General features: G+C 42.1%; 1 protein-coding gene across 1 annotated transcript in view; it reads right to left on the bottom strand.

Annotated features, from left to right (window-relative positions):
• Positions 1-10,277, bottom strand: part of LOC115200820 (protein phosphatase 1 regulatory subunit 21-like) — a 26,119-nt gene extending 15,842 nt beyond the window's left edge. The window contains exons 1-7 of the mRNA XM_029763947.1: positions 9,939-10,277; positions 6,723-6,791; positions 6,401-6,547; positions 5,914-6,018; positions 2,419-2,583; positions 2,111-2,169; positions 424-437 (exon numbers count right to left, since the gene is read on the bottom strand). Of these exons, the coding sequence (XP_029619807.1) occupies positions 424-437; positions 2,111-2,169; positions 2,419-2,583; positions 5,914-6,018; positions 6,401-6,547; positions 6,723-6,791; positions 9,939-9,992 (613 nt within the window). The 5' untranslated portion in view covers positions 9,993-10,277. The remainder of the gene's footprint in view (positions 1-423; positions 438-2,110; positions 2,170-2,418; positions 2,584-5,913; positions 6,019-6,400; positions 6,548-6,722; positions 6,792-9,938) is intronic.
• Positions 10,278-20,423: the final 10,146 nt, after the last annotated feature.

Below are 20,423 nucleotides of genomic sequence, written 5' to 3'. Positions count from 1 at the left end.
TAAAATGGATTACATTTTGATTGTCACTGGCCTACACACAACACCCCATAATGTCAAAGTGGAAATGTTCACAAATTAATCAAAAATGAAAATCTGAAATGTCTTTAGTGAATAAGTATTCAACCCCTTTGTTACAGCAAACCTAAAATATACTGCTAAAAAAAATAAAGGGAACACTTAAACAACACATCCTAGATCTGAATGAAAGAAATAATCTTATTAAATACTTTTTTCTTTACATAGTTGAATGTGCTGACAACAAAATCACACAAAAATAATCAATGTAAATCCAATTTATCAACCCATGGAGGTCTGGATTTGGAGTCACACTCAAAATTAAAGTGGAAAACCACACTACAGGCTGATCCAACTTTGATGTAATGTCCTTAAAACAAGTCAAAATGAGGCTCAGTAGTGTCGTGCCTGAAATGACCTCCCTACAACGCCTGGGCATGCTCCTGATGAGGTGGCGGATGGTCTCCTGAGGGATCTCCTCCCAGACCTGGACTAAAGCATCCGCCAACTCCTGGACAGTCTGTGGTGCAACGTGGCGTTGGTGGATGGAGCGAGACATGATGTCCCAGATGTGCTCAATTGGATTCAGGTCTGGGGAACGGGCGGTCCATAGCATCAATGCCTTCCTCTTGCAGGAACTGCTGACACACTCCAGCCACATGAGATCTAGCATTGTCTTGCATTAGGAGGAACCCAGGGCCAACCGCACCAGCATATGGTCTCAAGGGGTCTGAGGATCTCATCTCGGTACCTAATGGCAGTCAGGCTACCTCTGGCGAGCACATGGAGGGCTGTGCGCCCCCCCAAAGAAATGCCACCCCACACCATGATTGACCCACCGCCAAACCGGTCATGCTGGAGGATGTTGCAGGCAGCAGAACGTTCTCCACGGCGTCTCCAGACTCTGTCACGTCTGTCACATGTGCTCAGTGTGAACCTGCTTTCATCTGTGAAGAGCACAGGGCGCCAGTGGCGAATTTGCCAATCTTGGTGTTCTCTGGCAAATGCCAAACGTCCTGCACGGTGTTGGGCTGTAAGCACAACCCCCACCTGTGGACGTCGGGCCCTCATACCACCCTCGTGGAGTCTGTTTCTGACCGTTTGAGCAGACACATGCACATTTGTGGCCTGCTGGAGGTCATTTTGCAGGGCTCTGGCAGTGCTTCTCCTGCTCCTCCTTGCACAAAGGCGGAGGTAGCGGTCCTGCTGCTGGGTTGTTGCCCTCCTACGGCCTCCTCCACGTCTCCTGATGTACTGGCCTGTCTCCTGGTAGCGCCTCCATGCTCTGGACACTACGCTGACAGACACAGCAAACCTTCTTGCCACAGCTCGCATTGATGTGCCATCCTGGATGAGCTGCACTACCTGAGCCACTTGTGTGGGTTGTAGACTCCGTCTCATGCTACCACTAGAGTGAAAGCACCGCCAGCATTCAAAAGTGACCAAAACATCAGCCAGGAAGCATAGGAACTGAGAAGTGGTCTGTGGTCCCCACCTACAGAACCACTCCTTTATTGGGGGTGTCTTGCTAATTGCCTATAATTTCCACCTGTTGTCTATTCCATTTGCACAACAGCATGTGAAAATTTATTGTCAATCAGTGTTGCTTCCTAAGTGGACAGTTTGATTTCACAGAAGTGTGATTGACTTGGAGTTACATTGTGTTTAAGTGTTCCCTTTATTTTTTTGAGCAGTGTACATTCAGGAATAAAAATATGCTCAACAAGTCACATAAGTTGTATGGTCTCACTCTGAGTGAAATAATTATGTTAACATGATTTTTGAATGACTACCTCTGTACCCCACACACACAGATCATTGTAAGGTCACTCAGTCCAGCAGTGAATTTCAAACACAGCTTTAACCACAAGACCAGGTTTTCCAATGCCTCGCAAAGAGGTCAACATGGGCCAGCATCCCTGTGGAATGCTTTCAACACCTTGTAGAGTTCATGCCCCTACAAATTGAGGCTGTTCTGATGGCAAAAGGATTGCAACTCAATATTTGGAAGGTGATCCTAATGTTTTGTACACTCAGTGTATATAGCATGTGTGTATCTAACCAGTACATGTGTAGATTATAACAAGTTGTTTACCATTCCTCTGTCCGAACTCTGCACTCTTTAGCTTCCCTCTCCAGAGTCTGGGATTTCACCTGTGGGAGGACACAGCAAATAACATCATGTATTACTATTCTATCTTTACCAATAACAAAAGATTGAGTTTTGCCTTTGTTCAGTCGCTTTCCTACTTGCCCTCATCCTCCTTCCATCCCTGTCTCTCTCTCTCCCCCCCCCCCCCCCATCTCACCTCTACACAGACCTTGTCACTAACATCTTTCAATGGTGTCCATGTATTTGATGGTGAGACATCCACTTCTCTCTCCACCTCCCCTCCCTCTCACCTCTAGTCTGGCCTTGTCACTCTGTAGTCTCTCAATAGTGCCCATGTATTTGGAGGTGAGTCCGTCCACTATGGCCTGGTGCTGTTCATGGTCTCTCTCCAGCTGCTCCAACCGGCCCTTCAGCTGAGACTCCTGCTGCCTGTGCTGCTCATCAGCCTCATAGAACTTAGAATAGAACATAACTTTACTGTCCAACCGAGGATTAAACATTTCTTTGGGCATCACCTTAAAGAAATGTAAAAACATTCTCAGACACACATTCTAGAACAGACCAGCACAAAAACACAACTGGTCAAATACATTATGTAGTACACATATTCAAGCCAGTAGTCTCTTGGTAAACACTTGCCCATACATACAGTTGAAGTCGGACATTTACATACACCTTAGCCAAATTACATTTAAACTCAGTTCACACAATTTTTTACATTTAATCCTAGTAAAAATGCCCTGTCTTAGGTCCGTTAGGATCACCACTTTATTTTAAGAATCTGAAATGTCAAATAATAGTAGAGAGAATGATTTATTTCAGCTTTTATTTGTTTCATCACATGCCCAGTGGGTCAGAAGTTATACATACACTCAATTAGTATTTGGTAGCATTGCCTTTACATTGTTTAACTTGGGTCAAACGTTTCAGGTAGCCTTCCACAAGCTTCCCACAATAAGTTGGGTGAATTTTGGCCCATTCCTCCTGATAGAGCTGGTGTACCTGAGTTTGGAGTCAGGTTTGTAGGCCTCCTTGCTCGCCCACGCTTATTCAGTTCTGTCCACAAATTTTCTATAGGATTGAGGTCATGGCTTTGTGATGGCGACTCCAATACCTTGAATTTTGTTGTCTTTAAGCCATTTTGCCACAACTTTGGAAGAATGCTTGAGGTCGTTGTCCATTTGGAAGACCCATTTGCGACCAAGCTTTAACTTCCTGACTGATGTCTTGAGATGTTGCTTCAATATATCCACATAATTTTCCATCCTCATGATGCCATCTATTTTGTGAAGTGCACCAGTCCCTCCTGCAGCAAAGCACCCCCACAACATGATACTGCCACCCCCGTGCTTCACGGTTGGGATGGTGTTTTTTGGCTTGTAAGCCTCACCCTTTTTCCTCCAAACATAACGATGGTCATTATGGCCAAACAGTTCTATTTTTGTTTCATTAGACCAGAGTAATTTTCTCCAAAAAGTATGAACTTTGTCCCATGTGCAGTTGCAAACCGTAGTCTGGCTTTTTTATGGCGGTTTTGGAGCAGTGGCTTCTTCCTTGCTGAGCGGCCTTTCAGGTTATGTCGATATAGGACTCGTTTAACTCTGGATATAGATACTTTTGCACCCGTTTCCTCCAACATCTTCACAAGGTGTGGGTGTTGTTCTGGGATTGATTTGCACTTTTCGCAGCAAAGTAAGTTAATCTCTAGGAGACAGAACACGTCTCCTTCCTGAGCGGTATGACGGCTGCGTGGTCCCATGGTGTTTATACTTGCGTACTGTTGTTTGTACATATGAACGTGGTACCTTCAGACGTTTGGAAACTGCTCCCAAGGATGAACCACACTTGTGGAGATCTACAATATTTCCCCATGATGTCAAGCAAATAGGCACTGAGTTGAAGGTAGGCATTGAAATACATCCACAGGTACACCTCCAATTGTTTCAAATGATGTCAATTAGCCTATCAGAAGCTTCTAAAGCCATGACATCATTTTCTGACATTTTCCCAGCTGTTTAAAGGCAGTCAACTTCGTGTATGTAAACTTCTGACCCACTGGAATTGTGATACAGTGAATTATAAGTGAAATAATCTGTCTGTAAACAATTGTTGGAAAAATTACTTGTGTCATGCACAAAGTAGATGTCCTAACCGACTTGCCCAAACTATAGTTCGTTAACAAGAAATTTGTGGAGTGGTTGAAAAACAAGTTTTAATGACTCCCACCCAAGTGTATGTAAACTTCCGACTTCAACTGTATGCAGTGCATTCGGAAAGTATTCAGACCCCTTGCCTTTTTCCACATTTTGTTTCGTTACAGCCTTATTCTAAAATGGATTAGATTGAGGGGGAAAAAAATACATCTATACACAATACCCCATAATTACAAAGTAAAAACATTTAGACATTTTAGCAAATGTGCATACATTTATATATATTTTTTTACATAAGTAGGTCAGACCTTTTACTCAGTACTTTGTTGAAGCATCTTTGGCAGCGATTACAGCCTCAAATATTCTTGGGTATGACGCTACGAGCTTAGCACACCTGTATTTGGGGAGTTTCTCCCATTCTTCTCTGCAGATCCTCTCAAGCTCTGTCAGTTTGGATTGGGTGCATCACTGCACAGCCATTTCAGGTTTCGCAGGTGTTCGATCGGGTTCTCCCAGTCCTTGCCGCTGAAAAACATCCCCACAGCACGATGCTGCCACCACATTTCACTGTAGGGATGGTGCCAGGTTTCTTCCAGATGTGATGCTTGGCATTCAGCCCAAAGCGTTCAATCTTGGTTTCATCAGAGCAGAGAATCTTGTTTCTCATGGTCTGAGAGTCCTTTAAGTGCCTTTGGGCAAACTCCAAGTGGGCTGTCATGTGCCTTTTACTGAGAAGTAGTTCCCATCTGGCCACTACCATAAAGGCCTGATTAGTGGAGTGCTGCAGAGATGGTTGTCCTTCTGGAAGGTTCTCCCATCTCCACTGAGGAACTCTAGAGCTCTGTCAGAGTAACCATCTGGTTCTTGGTAACCTCCCTGAACAATGTTCTTGTCCCCCGATTACTCACTTTGGCCAGGCGGTCATCTCTAGGAAGAGTCTCGGTTGTTCCAAACTTCTCCATCATTCTTAAATGGAAGGTCACTATATTCTTGGGGACCTTCAATGCTGCAGACATTTTTTGGTAACCTTCCCCAGATCTGTGCCTCGACACAATCCTGTCTCGGAGCTCTACAGGCAATTCCTTCGACCTCATGGCTTGGTATTTGCTCTGAAATTCACTGTCAACTGTGGGACCTTATATAGACACCTGTGTGCCTTCCCAAATCATGTCCTATCAACTGAATTTACCACAGGTGGACCCCAATCAAGTTCTAGAAACATCTCAAGGATGATCAATGGAAATAGGCTGCACCTGAGCACAATTTCAAGTCTCATTGCAAAGGGTCTCAATACTTACGTAAATAATGTATTACTGTTTTAATTCTAAAAACCTGTATTCGCTTTGTCATTATGGGGTATTGTGTGTAGATTGATGAGGATTCTTTTTGTCTTTATTTTTTTTAAACCCATTGTAGAATAAGGCTGTAACGTAACAAAATGTGGAGAAAGGGAAGGGGTCTGAATACTTTCCAAATTTACATTAACATTTTAGTCATTTAGCAGACGCTCTTATCCAGAGCGACTTACAGTAGTGAATGCATACATTTATTTATTTTTTTGTATGCATTGCATACACTCCCATGCATTGGGAGTGCATTGCATACACTCCCACGTCTCAGAGACAGACATACCTGGATGTGAAGCCTCTCGTTCTCCTGGATCTTCTTCTGCAGGTCCTCATCAAACACACTCTGGGTCTGCTGCAAGCCCTGCTGGGAGGGGGAGTCCCCTTTGTTCTGGTGAAGAGAACGCGTCTGAGATCGACTGCACCAAATCACTGAACGACAAATCACCTTGAATCCCAAATTAATACTCATTATGTGATCGAGATGAGTGATTCTCTGCACTTTGCCTTGCTTAAACTGATCTCCTCAAACATGATCAAAGGTAGAACGAGAGCAAGGTAAGCCTGTCTGGAACTATGACATGTCTGATTGTGGGTGCATCCTCTTCCCTGTCTAATATACTGCCATTTTAGCAGTTGCCTTTATTCAAAGCTATAGTCATGTGTGCATACATTTTACGCAGGGGTGGTCCCGGAAATCGTACCCACAATCCGGTCGTTGCAAGAGCCATGCTTTACCAACTGAGCTACAGAGGACCACTGTCTGTCTCTACCTTGCTCTTCTTGCCCTTGGCCTCGCTGGCAGCCAGTTCCTCTTGCAGCAGCTCCACTCTCTTAGCCAGCTGCTGGTTCCTGAAGGTGAGACTGTCCATCTCCTGCTCCACCTTCCTCAGGCTCTGTTCTCGCTGCTTCACCTGATCCTGTAGTGTCGGGGTGGAGGAGAAGACGCTCAGTGATTTTAAAGTAAATCACCCCAAATTCCCAGGTTTTCAGAATTCCTGGTTGGAGGATTCCCTTCCTGCTTATTTCCTCCAACCAGGATTGGAAATTGGAATTTTGAAACCCTATTCCAGAGGGCTCTGAATGGTTCTGTACCTTAAGAGAGGTGGAGCTGGCCTGCTCATCTACCACGCCTTTCTTCAAGACCTGGTTCTGTGCTCGGAGCTATGGAGACATGGGGAGTATAGACACTGAGCTGTAGGTCTACTGCAGACACACCACCTCTAAAGACCAAACTGGCCAAATTTACAGTATTGCCTAGGCCTTTGGCTTCTAAGCAAAGCAACATAGCTATTTAATGGATTTATTTTGTGTGAAACATAGTTAAATCATCAAATATGGATAACTCCACTGCAATGCATGACTGCACTAACATTTCTGAAGGTTGGGTGAATGTTGCTGCTTATTGGGAAACTACACACCAGATTTAATGGAAAATAGAAATAACAGGATATTGGCCTGCGGGGGGCTGTGGTTTTACAACAGTCAGACAGGAAACACCATGCATTCCATTCACTGCCTGTCAACTGACACAGTGTGGGTCAGGAGGATGGTTCTTATATTAACCAAAGCTAAATCAGTCTAACTGACATTTATTTTTAATAATTCCGAAAAAGGGGTTTTAGTATGGGTACTATTGACATGGATACCAATCCATTTTCTACCTAACGTATGACAGGGGGTTTGAAGAACGTGGCTGCCCATGTTTTACTCAGGCTATGTAACATTGTGTTGTTTAGAGAAGGGTGGCTTCTGTTCTGGCCTACCCTCCTCCCTTTGTCATAAAACACAGACACATTGTGAGTGTCAGCTGACATATCAGGCAGTGACCTAGGCTAAATCATAGAGTTAAGAAACCAACCAAAATAATGTTCACTATGAGATTGTTTTGATTGACAGCAGTTAGCTACATCCTTCGCTGTACACAGTTCACGTTCATAGTAAACAGTGCAGTAAAGACATCACCAAATATTGTCTTTGATTATCACAAACACCAATCAACCTATTAATGGGCTGCTCTCTCTATACTTGACAAAACACCCAGGAGGGTGACACACTAGTGAGTAGTGACACCCTGAAAAGGAACTTGATTGGAAACAGATTGAGTTAAGTTGAGTTATATACTTTGGACAGCACCTTTAAATTCTTTAGGTTAGCTCACGTTAGCTACCTAGCTAGTTATAACAGCTACACACATACACAAAAAAGTATGTGGACACCCCTTCAAATTAGTTCAGCCACACATATTGTTGGCAGGTGTATAAAATTGAGGAGCACAAGCCATCCAATCTCCATAGACAAACATTGGCAGTAGAATGGCCTTACTGAAGAGCTCAGTGACTTTCAACGTGGCACCGTCATAGGATGCCACCTTTCCAACAAGTCAGTTCATTAAATTTCTGCCCTGTTAGAGCTGCCCCGGTCAATTGTAAGTGCAGTTATTGTGAAGTTGAAACGTCTAGGAGCAACAAGTCAGAGACGAAGTGGTAGGCCACACAACCGCCGAGTGCTGAAGCGCACAGCACGTAAAAAAAATTGTCTGTCCTTGGTTGCAACACTCACTACCGAGCTCCAAACTGCCTCTGGAAGCAACTTCAGCACACAAACTGTTCGTCAGGAGCTTCATGAAATGGGTTAAGATCACCATGCACAATACCAAGTGTAAGCTGGGGTGGTGTAAAGATTTCCACCATTGGACTCGTTCTTGAGTAGGTTGAGCCACTGACGTGGTCTTCCTGTCTGGGTTGGCGCCCCCCCCTTGGGTTGTGCCGTGGCGGACATCTTTGTGGGCTATACTCGGCCTTGTCTTCGGACGGTAAGTTGGTGGTTGTAGATATCCCTCTAGTGGTGTGGGGGCTGTGCTTTGGCAAAGTGGGTGGGGTTATATCCTGCCTGTTTGGCCCTGTCCGGGGGTATCATCGGATGGGGCCACAGTGTCTTCTGATCCCTCCTGTCTCAGCCTCCAGTATTTATGCTGCAGTAGTTTATGTGTCGGGGGCTAGGGTCAGTCTGTTACATCTGGAGTATTCTCTTGTCTTATCCGGTGTCCTGTGTGAATGTAAATATGCTCTCTCTAATTCTCTCTTTCTTTCTTTCTTTCTCTCGGAGGACCTGAGCCCTAGGACTACCTGGCATGATGACTCCTTGCTGTCCCCAGTCCACCTGGCCATGCTGCTGCTCCAGTTTCAACTGTTCTGCCTGCGGCTACGGAACCCTGACCTGTTCACCGGACGTGCTTGTTGCACCCTCGACAATTACTATGATTATTATTATTTGACCATGCTGGTCATTTACGAACATTTTAACATCTTGACCATGTTCTGTTATAATATCCACCCGGCACAGCCAGAAGAGGACTGGCCACCCCTCATAGCCTGGTTCCTCTCTAGGTTTCTTCCTAGGTTTTGGCCTTTCTCAGGAGTTTTTCCTAGGGAGTTTTTCCCAGCCACCGTGCTTCTTTCACATGCATTGCTTGCTGTTTGGGGTTTTAGGCTGGGTTTCTGTACAGCACTTTGAGATTTCAGCTGATGTACGAAGGGCTATATAAATAAATTTGATTTGATTTGATTTGATTTGATTTTGATTTGATTCTCTGGAGTGATGAATCACGCTTCATCATCTGGCAGTGCAACGGACAAAATTGGGTTTGCGGATGCCATGAGAACACTACCTGCCCCAATGCATAGTGCCAACTGTAAAGGTTGGTGGAGGAGGAATAATGGTTTGGGCTAGACCCCTTAGTTCCAGTGAAGGGAAATCTTAATGCTACAGCATACAATGACATTCTAGATGATTCTGTGCTTCCAACTTTTCGGCAACCGTTTGGGGAAGGCCCGTCCTTGTTTCAGTATGACAATGCCCCGTGCACAAAGCGAGGTCCATACAAATTATTTTTTTAGTTCAGTGTGCAAGAACTTGACTGGCCTGCACAGAGCCCTGACATCAACCCCATCGAACACCTTTGGGATGAATTGATACACCGACTGCGAGCCAGGCCTAATCGCCCAACATCAGTGCCGACCTCACTAATGCTCGTGGCTGAATGGAAGCATGTCCCGCAGCAATGTTCCAATATCTAGTAGAAAGCCTTCCCAGAAGAGTAGATGCTGTTATAGCAGCGAAGGGGGGCCCAACTCCATATTAATGCCCATGATTTTGGAATAAGATGTTCGACGAGCAGGTGTCCACATACTTTTGATCATATAGTGTACCTTGCAATCAATTGCAGCTAACGTTAGTTAGAATGAATCAGCAATCGGATTAAATAGCCAACAACTGTGGCTAACGATAGAGAAACAAATAACTGCTTACCTTTGAATACTCCAGGGCCAACTTGGTGTATTTCGCTTGCAGGTCTGCAGCCATTGCTTTGGGAAAAAATAAAGCTAGTTAGCTGAATAACCAATATGTAATGGAATAACGTTAGCTAGCTAACGCGACAAAATAAACTGGCTAGTTACTGTAGCGCAGGTACACTGACTAGCTAGCTTGCCGTTTCTTTATCTGAATGACAGTTGGTGCAAGTGACTGATAAACAGTTTCATGCCATGTAGGAAGGGGAGGATAGCTATTCAATCATCTGATTGAGTGCTAAAGCCGGACGTTATTCAGCTAGCTAGCAAGCTAACGTCCCAGCAACAATAAAAAAGCACTTCCGGGTCAGTGAATTTTCCAAATAAAAGTCCTCCACGTAATAGTAGAACAGTGTCAATAAACGGTATATTTTATTCAATGAAAAATAATTCTGTATAACTTAACAATGATTCATATTTGTTCTTATTTAAGTGACATTTGAACCACGAAAACATGTTTCAAGGTCAAATAAAGAATAACACATTTCTGTATACAGTATACACATATAGCACTGCACAGGAAAACTGTCGATGTGTGTCCATAAAACCAGGGTCTAGTCTACTCACTGGAGTCCCTAGAAAACAAATCGGGTGAGTTTGAACAAAAATATAGGTCATAGGAAGTGTTGCTGGACTTTTACTGTGGTCAAAAAGTGTCAAAGGTGCTGGTCTAGTTCCAGGTCTTTCTGCAAAGTGTTCCAAGATGGTGTAAAGGGAAACTATAACCACATGTAACTACAATCCTTTATAATTTATTTAACCAGAGGTCACACTGAGATTTTTGCTGCAAGAAAGCAGCATAAATATACTGTAGTCAAGGATGGGCAAAACTTCCAAAATTCAATTACACAAAATACAATTACAAAATACCATAAAGATCAATGTATCAAAATAAACAACAAAATTATTGTATTTGAAATGTATTTAATGAAATACTTAAAAGGTGCAATATGCAGAAATCACTCCACCATTTCCTGGTTGCTAAAATTCTAACAGTTTGCCTAATTTCAGTTTGTGACAAAACATGCAATGTAGTGAATTATTGTACCATCTAAACCGCTGTGAAATATATTTTCAATAACCATAAATATATTCCTGACAGTTTGTGCAGAAATTATTTGGTTGTGCAAACCCACAGTTTCATCAGCTCTCCGGGTTGCTGGTCTCAGACGATTCTTCAGGTGAATAAGTCGATGTGTTTACAAGTGGTCGGCGGTTGTGAGGCCGGTTGGACACACTGCCAAATTCTCTAAAACGATGTTGGTAGAGAAAGGCTTATGGTACCACAAGGTTTGTGGTAGAGAAATTAACATTAAATTATCTGGCAACAGGTCTGGTAGACATTCCTGCAGTCAGCATGCCAATTGCATGCTCCCTCAAAACTTGAGACATCTATGGCATTGTGTTGTGCGACAAAACTGCACAGTTAAGAGTGGCCTTTTATTGTCCCCAGCACAAGGTGCACATGTGTAATGATCATGCTGTTTAATCAGCTTCTTGATATGCCACACCTGTCTGGTGGATGGATTATCTTGGCGAAGGAGAAATGCTCACTAAACAGGGATGTAAGCAAATTTGAGCACAACATTTGAGAGAAATAAGCTTTTTGTACATATGGAACATTTCTGGGGATCTTTTATTTCACCTCATGAAACATGGGACCAACACAACATATTGCGTTTATATTTTTGTTCAGTGTAGTTCATTGAGCATGCCATCAGACTTCGGATACCAATGCAGGGTGAAAGGTGACACGAAATGGTGAACTGCTATAAAAAAGAAATTGCATAAAGAATTTTGAAAATACAAATTACAGCGCTCAAAAGTATCTTGTTACAAAATACATTGGAGTATAGTTCAGCCCAGTGTAATGTTAATGACAAAATACTCAGAAGTGAAATACATATTTAAAATACATCCAACAGAAATATTGCATTGAGCAAACGCATAAGACACAACAAACCATAAAACATAACAATGAACGGAAGTTAAAAAGGCGCAAAGTGCATAAAACAGCTTAAAAGATCAGGTTTAAATACATGTGCAATTTGTGGTCAGCAGCCCTCCAATCTGGGATTTAAAATCATCAATCGGATAAAATTATCTCGTTTTAGGGCCTTCTGTAAAGTGTTCCAAGATAAGGAAAATGGAAACTATAGAGGACTTGCAGTAGACGTACGACGCCACCTGGTGGCAATGTTATAAGACCACATTAATTCATCCGACAACAGCTGAGTGACTACCACAAACTGCTTGATAATGGTGCCTTAAACTAGTTGATTCATCACCATGGTCATTTTCTGTTCAGTATTTGACTGCTCCAACGAGGCAGGAAAGACAACGAGGACATTTTTTTTACAGATTCCCTGTAACTATTTGTGATACACTCCAGCAGGTATATTTCACTGGTCATCCCCAAAGTCAACACTTCCTTTGGCCGCCTTTCCTTCCAGTTGTCTGCTGCCAATGACTGGAACGAATTGCAAAAATCTCTGAAGCTGGAGTCTTATATCTCCCTCTCTAACTTTAAGCATCAGCTGTCAGAGCAGCTTACTGTACTTGTACACAGCCAATCTGTAAATAGCACGCGACAGCTACCTCGTCCCAATATTATTACTTACCCTCTTGTTCTTTGCACCCCAGTATCTCTACTTGCACATCATCATCTGCACATCTATCACTCCAGTGTTAATGCTCAATTGTAATTATTTCACCTCTATGACCTATTTATTGCCTTACCTCCCTACTCTTCCACATTTGCACACACTGTACATAGATTTTCTATTGTGTTATTTATTGACTGTACGTTTGTTTATGTGTAACTGTGTAATTGCTTTTGTCGCACTGCTTTGCTTTATCTTGGCCAGGTCGCAGTTGTAAATGAGAACTTGTTCTCATCTGGCCTACCTGGTTAAATAAAGGTTAAAAAATAAGTCTCAAGAACTGTCGGAAAAATGAAAAAACGTTTTTACCCGTCAAGACCCAAATCCAGACAGCCTTCAGTACAGGGTCTGCAACAATAATTGTATCACTGGTTAGTCAAATCTGATTGATTTTGAGTTTAGCAGTTATTCTAACCAGGTGTTAACAACAACATTAAATTAGCCAGCTAGATAGCTTATAGTGTAGCTATTAGCATGTGTCGCGTGAGTTTCACGTTTTGGGAAGCAATTTTTTTACCATAAATTTGCACCTTTATAACAAAGGATTACATGCATCTATCATCGCATTTGCAGCCTTATGTAAAACTACTATTCCTAATGTTGTGAGTAGATTGGATAGTCACAATGTAGGCTATTAATGAGCACATAGTGGCATATGTTTGGATGTTAAATGACCAGTATTGGCTATATCAGAGAAGTTGCTTTCCTTTGCAGGGAAAAATGTGGTCTTTTGATAAACATTGTATCCACTTCTACTACACTTTATGACTCGAGACATTATTACTCCAATCATATTTAATACACAGCCGACACTGCTGACAACAGATCAATGAAAACGACCTTGTCTTGAATGTAACCATGTAATCTAGGTCTATAAAAAAGGGATTCAGCTTGCAGTTGCCAAACTGAGCAATCGGGGGAGAAGGGCCTTGTTCAGGGAGGTGACCAAGAACCCGATGGTCACTCTGACAGAGCTCCAGAGTTCCTCTGTGGCGATGGTTGTCCTTCTGGAAGGTTCTCCCATCTCTGCAGCACTCCACCAATTAGGCTTTTATGGTAGAGTGGCCAGATGGAAGCCACTCCTCAGTAAAAGGCACATGACAGCCCACTTGGAGTTTGCCAAAAGGCACCTAAAGACTCTTAGACCATGAGAAACAAGGTTTTCTGGTCTTATGAAACCAATATTGAACTCTTTGGCCTGAATGCCAAGCATCACGTCTGGAGGAAACCTGACACCATCCCTACGGTGAAGCATGGTAGTGGCAGCATCATGCTGTGGGGATGTTTTTCAGTGGCAGGGACTGGGAGACTAGTCAGGATCGAGGGAACAATGGAAATTTCTTGTTAACAAACTATAGTTTTGGCAAGTCTGTTAGGACATCTACTTTGTGCATGACACAAGTAATTTTCCCAACAATTGTTTACAGACAGATTATTTCACTTATAATTCACTGTATCACAATTCCAGTGGGTCAGAATTGTACATACACTAAGTTGACTGTGCCTTTAAACAGCTTGGAAAATTCCAGAAAATGGTGTCATGCCTTTACAAGCTTCTGATAGGCTAATTGACATCATTTGAGTCAATTGGAGGTGTACCTGTGGACGTATTTCAAGGCCTACCTGTAGCTCAGTTGGTAGAGCATGGTGTTTGCAATGCCAGGGTTGTGGGTTTGATTCCCACGGGGGGCCAGCACAGAAAATGAAATGTATGCATTCACTACTGTAAGTCGCTCTGGATAAGAGCGTCTGCTAAATGACTAAAAAAAAATAATAATAAAAAAAAAAAACTCAGTGCTTATTTGCTTGACATAATGTAAAATCAAAAGAAATCAGCCAAGACCTCAGAAATAAAATTGTAGACCTCCTCAAGTCTGGTTCATCCTTGGGAGCAATTTCCAAACGCCTGAAGGTACCACATTCATCTGTACAAACAATAGTACGCAAGTATAAACACCATGGGACCAAGAAGCCTTCATACTGCTCAGGAAGGAGACGCATTCTGTCTCCTAGAGATGAACGTACTTTTGTGAGAAAAGTGCAAATCAATCCCAGAACAACAGCAAAGGACCTTGTGAAGATGCTGGAGGAAACAGGTACAAAAGTATCGATATCCACAGTAAAACAAGTCCTATATCGACATGACCTGAAAGGCCGCTCAGCAAGGAAGAAGCCACTGCTCCAAAACTGCCATTAAAAAGCTAGACTACGGTGTGCAACTTCACATGGGGACAAAGATCATACTTTTTGGAGAAATGTCCTCTGGTCTGATGAAACAAAAATAGAACTGTTTGGCCATAATGACCATTGTTATGTTTAGAGGAAAAAGGGGGAGGCTTACAAGCCGAAGAACACCATCCCAACCGTGAAGCACGGAGGTGGCAGCATCATGCTGTGGGGGTGCTTTGCTGCAGGAGGGACTGGTACACTTCACAAAATAGATGGCATCATGAGGGAGGAAAATTATGTGGATATATTGTAGCAACATCTCAAGACATCAGTCAGGAAGTTAAAGCTTGGTCGCAAATGGGTCTTCCAAATGGACAATGACCCCAAGCATACTTCCAAAGTTGTGGCAAAATGGCTTAAGGGCAACAAATTCAAGGTATTGGAGTGGCCATCACAAAGCCATGACCTTGAGAGCAAGCATCCCAAGTCTCCAGTGGTCCCAGTACTGGTTGATGTGCAGGCCTAAGGGACCACACACACTCAAATAGACCTACAGCTGGGGTAAGATTCTTCCATCATTCACACGCAGTAGACATAGTGTAAACGACCATGTTGTAAACAAAATGCTGTCCTCAATGCTTAAATTGTATTGTCTATGGCTCAATTTGTGGAAATGCTGTGATCGCTAATAGTCTTTAATGTTGTGATTCCGAGACACACGATGACCACGATTTAAATGCTGCAACTGAGATGGAATGACGTCAAGGGACACACGCTGAGACAACGAGTATGACTGGACATGGGCCAGATATTTGCGACTACGACCTGAAAGGGGTGCAGAAGCACACCAGCACCCCATTTTATGTTTATTCCATGGCCAACCATCTCTCTAGCTACCCCTTATTCCACACTATGCCTTTTATGCTCCTTGGTCCCTCAACTTCAGACACTTTATAACTATCCATCTTATCTCCATAAACCTACCCTGCCTTCACCCATTTTCCCTATCCTGCTTCCTTCACCTGTTCTTCTCCTGATTTCATAACATCTACTCAGTAACCCGTTTAAAAGTATTGTGGTGTACTGTTCTTGCTACCTTTTTTTTCGACAAAATGGGTGTTGATATAGCTGCATTTAGGCATAGCTTCCTTGTTTTGAGTCTAAGTGTTTCTCATTCTGCTGGAGTTGACCTTGTATTTCATATAAAACCTACCTTACGCATCCATTTTCTATTTGTAACTCTCCCACCGAAATTACAATATGCTGTTTTGCATTTTGTGTTATTTGTTGCTGGTCTAATTCCTAAAATGGAAAAGCAGAAGAATCTGTGTGCTCTTGGACAGTAATAATAGTTTATATGGTGCTCTTCGATGTTCCAGGTTTGTGGCATTGATGAATAAATAATGTAATGTTTACTTATTCAGATGTTTATATGTTATGTATAAAAGACATGTGTATGCATTGTTTACTATTTTGATTTCTTTAAAACAAGGTAATTGTTGGAGTTCATGTGATTGATGTGTGACTAGGTGTATTATTGTCAAGTAAATATGCTTATTCATTAATGATTATGGATATATTCTGCAATGAAGTTCATTTGCCATGAATCTGCAACGAACATGTCAAACAAGTTAGTTCTGAATTGATTTAATACAGCAGTGCATTTGAACACCATGAATTGAAATAGATTTCACCTTGTTCATATAGTTGGCAGAAATGATAAGCGATTAAACAAAAACCCTCCACTGGCTGAAGGAGAAGAGGCTTCTGGAAAAGTAAGAGTATGTTGCCCATTATATCATCTAGGTAGGTTGCTCGCTATATAGCTTCTTTGAAAAAAAATGAGCCTAGTATTATTCATGGCACATTATACATATCTGATTGCTACTAGGATATTCTGTAAATGACCAAATGCACAAGACAACAAATTAGTTCAATAAAATATGGAACAGTAATCAAAAATGTTCGATACATCTTTCGTTTTGGATCAAAGTAGCTAGTAGCTAGCTGGCAGACATCAAAGATGTCAGCAAGAGATAACGTGCAGGAGCTTGCAAGGATTTGTAGTTTTGCATGTCTACTTTGATGCTACTTAGCATTTTCGAATATGAGAGTAAATAGAGGCGAATATAATCACGCCAGGGTAAGCCTACATGAAACACAGCCCTTATTTGAAGTGTTTTTAAAATCCCAAATGGATAAAATGAATGGTGGAAAAACGATTGGAACTATTTCGGTGTTTGACCGCTAGGTTTTATGGGTATTATGGCGTGTCCACTGTGGGGCTCAATAATAAGATACAACGAACTGAAGCGAGCAACCTACAATTCACAACATGGCATCTTATTTTCATTGTTGCTAGCCATCTGACCATTCAGAATCATAACGCATGCCTTTCGGCCACATTGATGCCCATGCATCATTTTTGTGAAGTTGTCAGCCAACCCGTCTTTACTTAAGCTATAAGGCACGAGGGGGTGTGGATATTGGCCATATATCACAAACCCATGAGGTGCCTTATTGCTATTATAAGCTGATTACCAATTAAATTAGAACAGTAAAAAAAATGTTTCTTAAACTGTGGTATACGGTCTGATAAACCAGAGCTTTCAGCCAATCAGTATCCAGGAGCCAAACTACCCGGTTTATAAATACAAATATAGAACTGTACAGGACAAACAATCGATTGTGTGTCCATAAAACTAGGGTCTAGTCTACTCAATAGAGTCCCTAGAATACAAAACAGGTGAGTTAGAACAAAAAGCCAGGTCATAGCAATTTCTAAATCCTCAACCTTCAGCAAACCTGTGAAAGGCCGCTGTGACTATAGCGACTCCTCCAAGATCAAAGAAAAAAAAATGGGGTGAAATTGGGTAACGATGATCTCTAACGGTTGGAAGAGTAGCTACACCTACGAGAAAAGCAGTTTCTCAATTGTTTACACACATTTTCTTAAAGTATGCCTCATTCTCAGAACTCTACACACAAATCAAAAAACAAACACACAATGGGCAAAACCCCTCAATTCTCCAGCAAAATGAAACTTTACATTCAAAACAATGTTATTTCTTATCAAAATGGTATTTTGTTTTCAAATGACACACACAAACCATCATATGAATAGACATTTATAAGAACCAGTTGAACACTGATGTGCTCAATGTAAAACTATGATAAATGGAAAACACTTCTTCTCCATTCATCATAATGACTTAGGCCTTTTTTTGGTTCAGTGTTGCCATTACTACAGACATAAGTGTGTTGTAAAATATTTGAGAATATTGTTTTTATACTCAGAACACACAAATACACGGTAACAAATATATTTTATTTTTCCCACAAAACAATGTACACATTGTACATCCCATTCCCAACCAACACAACGTTGCACATACAGTGGTCTACATAGAAAACAGAAGAATTTAATGTATACAGTTACAGTAATAAATTTTTTTTAAAAACTGTGCTGCATCCTCTGTTCTGTTGCGGTCTGGCCACAGCACCTCATCCACATCACAAGCAATGTTTTCCCTGGCCAAGCAGCGGGGGAAATATCACCTAGCATGGCGATTCCAGCCATGAACAGCATCAGCTGCTATATCTCCACATGCGTCTTCCATAGCTTGGAGAAGAGGTATACGCGTTTGTGGATTTCAGTCATACACTTTCCATCTCCAGGCAGAAAAAAATTCCTCAATAGGATTGAGGAATGGAGAATATGGAGGGAGATAAACAACTAAAAAGCGTGAGTGGGCAGTGAACCAGTTACGAACCAGAGCAGCCCTGTGGAAACTTACATTGTCCCAAATGACAACGTACCTGAGCTGCTCTGGGCCGTCTACCTGATCTGGTGGAATGAGTGTGTTGTGTAGGGTGTCCAGGAATGTGATCAGATGGGCGGTGTTGTAGGGGCCACGGATAGCATGGTGATGGATGACGCCGTGGTGGGTAATCGCTGCACACATTGTGATGTTCCCTCCATGCTGGCCAGGGACTTGAACAATGGCACGCTGGCCGATGATATTCCTTCCCCTCTTTCGTCTTTTTGTGAGGTTGAATCCAACCTCATCAATGAAGATGAACTGGTGCTCCACTGCAGCCACCTCTAGCTCAAGGACTCTCTGAAACACACATGACAATATCAGAAATAGACATGGAGTGGTCACTATTGTGAAGCACAATCATTATGATTACAATACTGAAATATGTATAATTTATACAGTGTTGAGAGTATGCATCAATTGTGGGATTGTATAGGACTCACTTGCACAGTTATATCACAATTCTTTGACTCTTTCTGAATTGCGTTCAAATGGCACCCTGTAGACCTGCTTCATCCTGAGATTATTTCTGCGCAAGACACGGTCCAGTGTTGATAAGCTTACCCTATCAATATTTTGAAATATCTCAGGATATTTTTCTTTGTATTTGCCGTAATGCTATGGCGTTATTTTCTAGGACCATGTTCATGATTTCAGTTTCCTGTTCAGGAGACAGAACACGTTCCCGACCACCTTGTGTTGGTAATCTTTCAGTTCTGCCAAACAAATAGTAAAATACTGTAAATACAAAGTAGGAATACATTTCCCAAATACTTGAAACATACTTTATTTTTACAGTCCTACAGAACAGTCCACAGGCAATACTGTACTACTGTACTCATTGAGTACTGTATTGATATGGAGTACTGCAATTTTCTAGTGAGAGTAGATTTCTTACCTATTCTCATTTCAAGGAATGTCCGGATGATGGATGCTACAGTGTACCTGCTCAAATTTGGCTGTACTCTTTGCCCAGCCTCCCTCATTGTTAGACCATGGTTGACCACATGGTCAACCAAAGTGGCTCGGATCTCCTCTCTGTCCTTGTCCTCTCTGTCCTTGTCCTCTCTGTCCTCCTCCTCTTACTCTCACTCCTCTGGCTCTGCCTCTGATTCCAATGTTGGCATCCATTGCTCCAAAACAGAAGAGCTCACCTGTTGCCCTTTTATGCTAAAGCTCTGATTGCTAATTGTAAAACTGTGTGACGGGTGTTTGCCCATGTGATGAGTCAGTGTGCATATTTGAATGGCAGTGTGTTCATTGTGAAAACAAGAGATTTTCTGCATGAAAATTGTGCCAAATGCAAAGAATTGTGTGTACTGTTTTGAAAAAAGTGTGTTTTAGAACTGCAATTTGAGTGTAATGCAGGAATTGTGCTTGTAGTTTAGCAGAATTGGTTCAGGGGGTTGGTGCATGAGTTACATGTTGTGGTCATTGTGTCTCAAGTACCAGTATTTGTGTGTAAACAATTGAGAAAAACTGTAATGTCAGGGATGGTCTTTGATTTTGTTAAATGAATCACATTTTTAAAATCAGCTATATTTTAATGTGGAAAGACTGTTGTCCCATGCTTCCTCTTTTGGGCAAATTTCGTCAAGGCTTTGTCCCTTGTAATCTCTACATTTTTTTCTAAAATCTCATTTGTTGATAGATTTAAATAATCCTCTATTGCCCAGTTTCTATTCCGAGATGTTAATGCTGTAACGCATGAAGCTGTCATAAACCATATTCTGCTCTCTCTCTCTCCCTCTCTCTCGCTCTCTCTCTCTCTCTCACACACACACACACACA

Source organism: Salmo trutta, chromosome 10, assembly GCF_901001165.1.
Source record: "Salmo trutta chromosome 10, fSalTru1.1, whole genome shotgun sequence".
Classification (NCBI taxonomy): domain Eukaryota; kingdom Metazoa; phylum Chordata; class Actinopteri; order Salmoniformes; family Salmonidae; genus Salmo; species Salmo trutta.
Note: the sequence above shows the minus strand (reverse complement) of the source record. Positions and strands in the feature narration are given on the sequence as shown.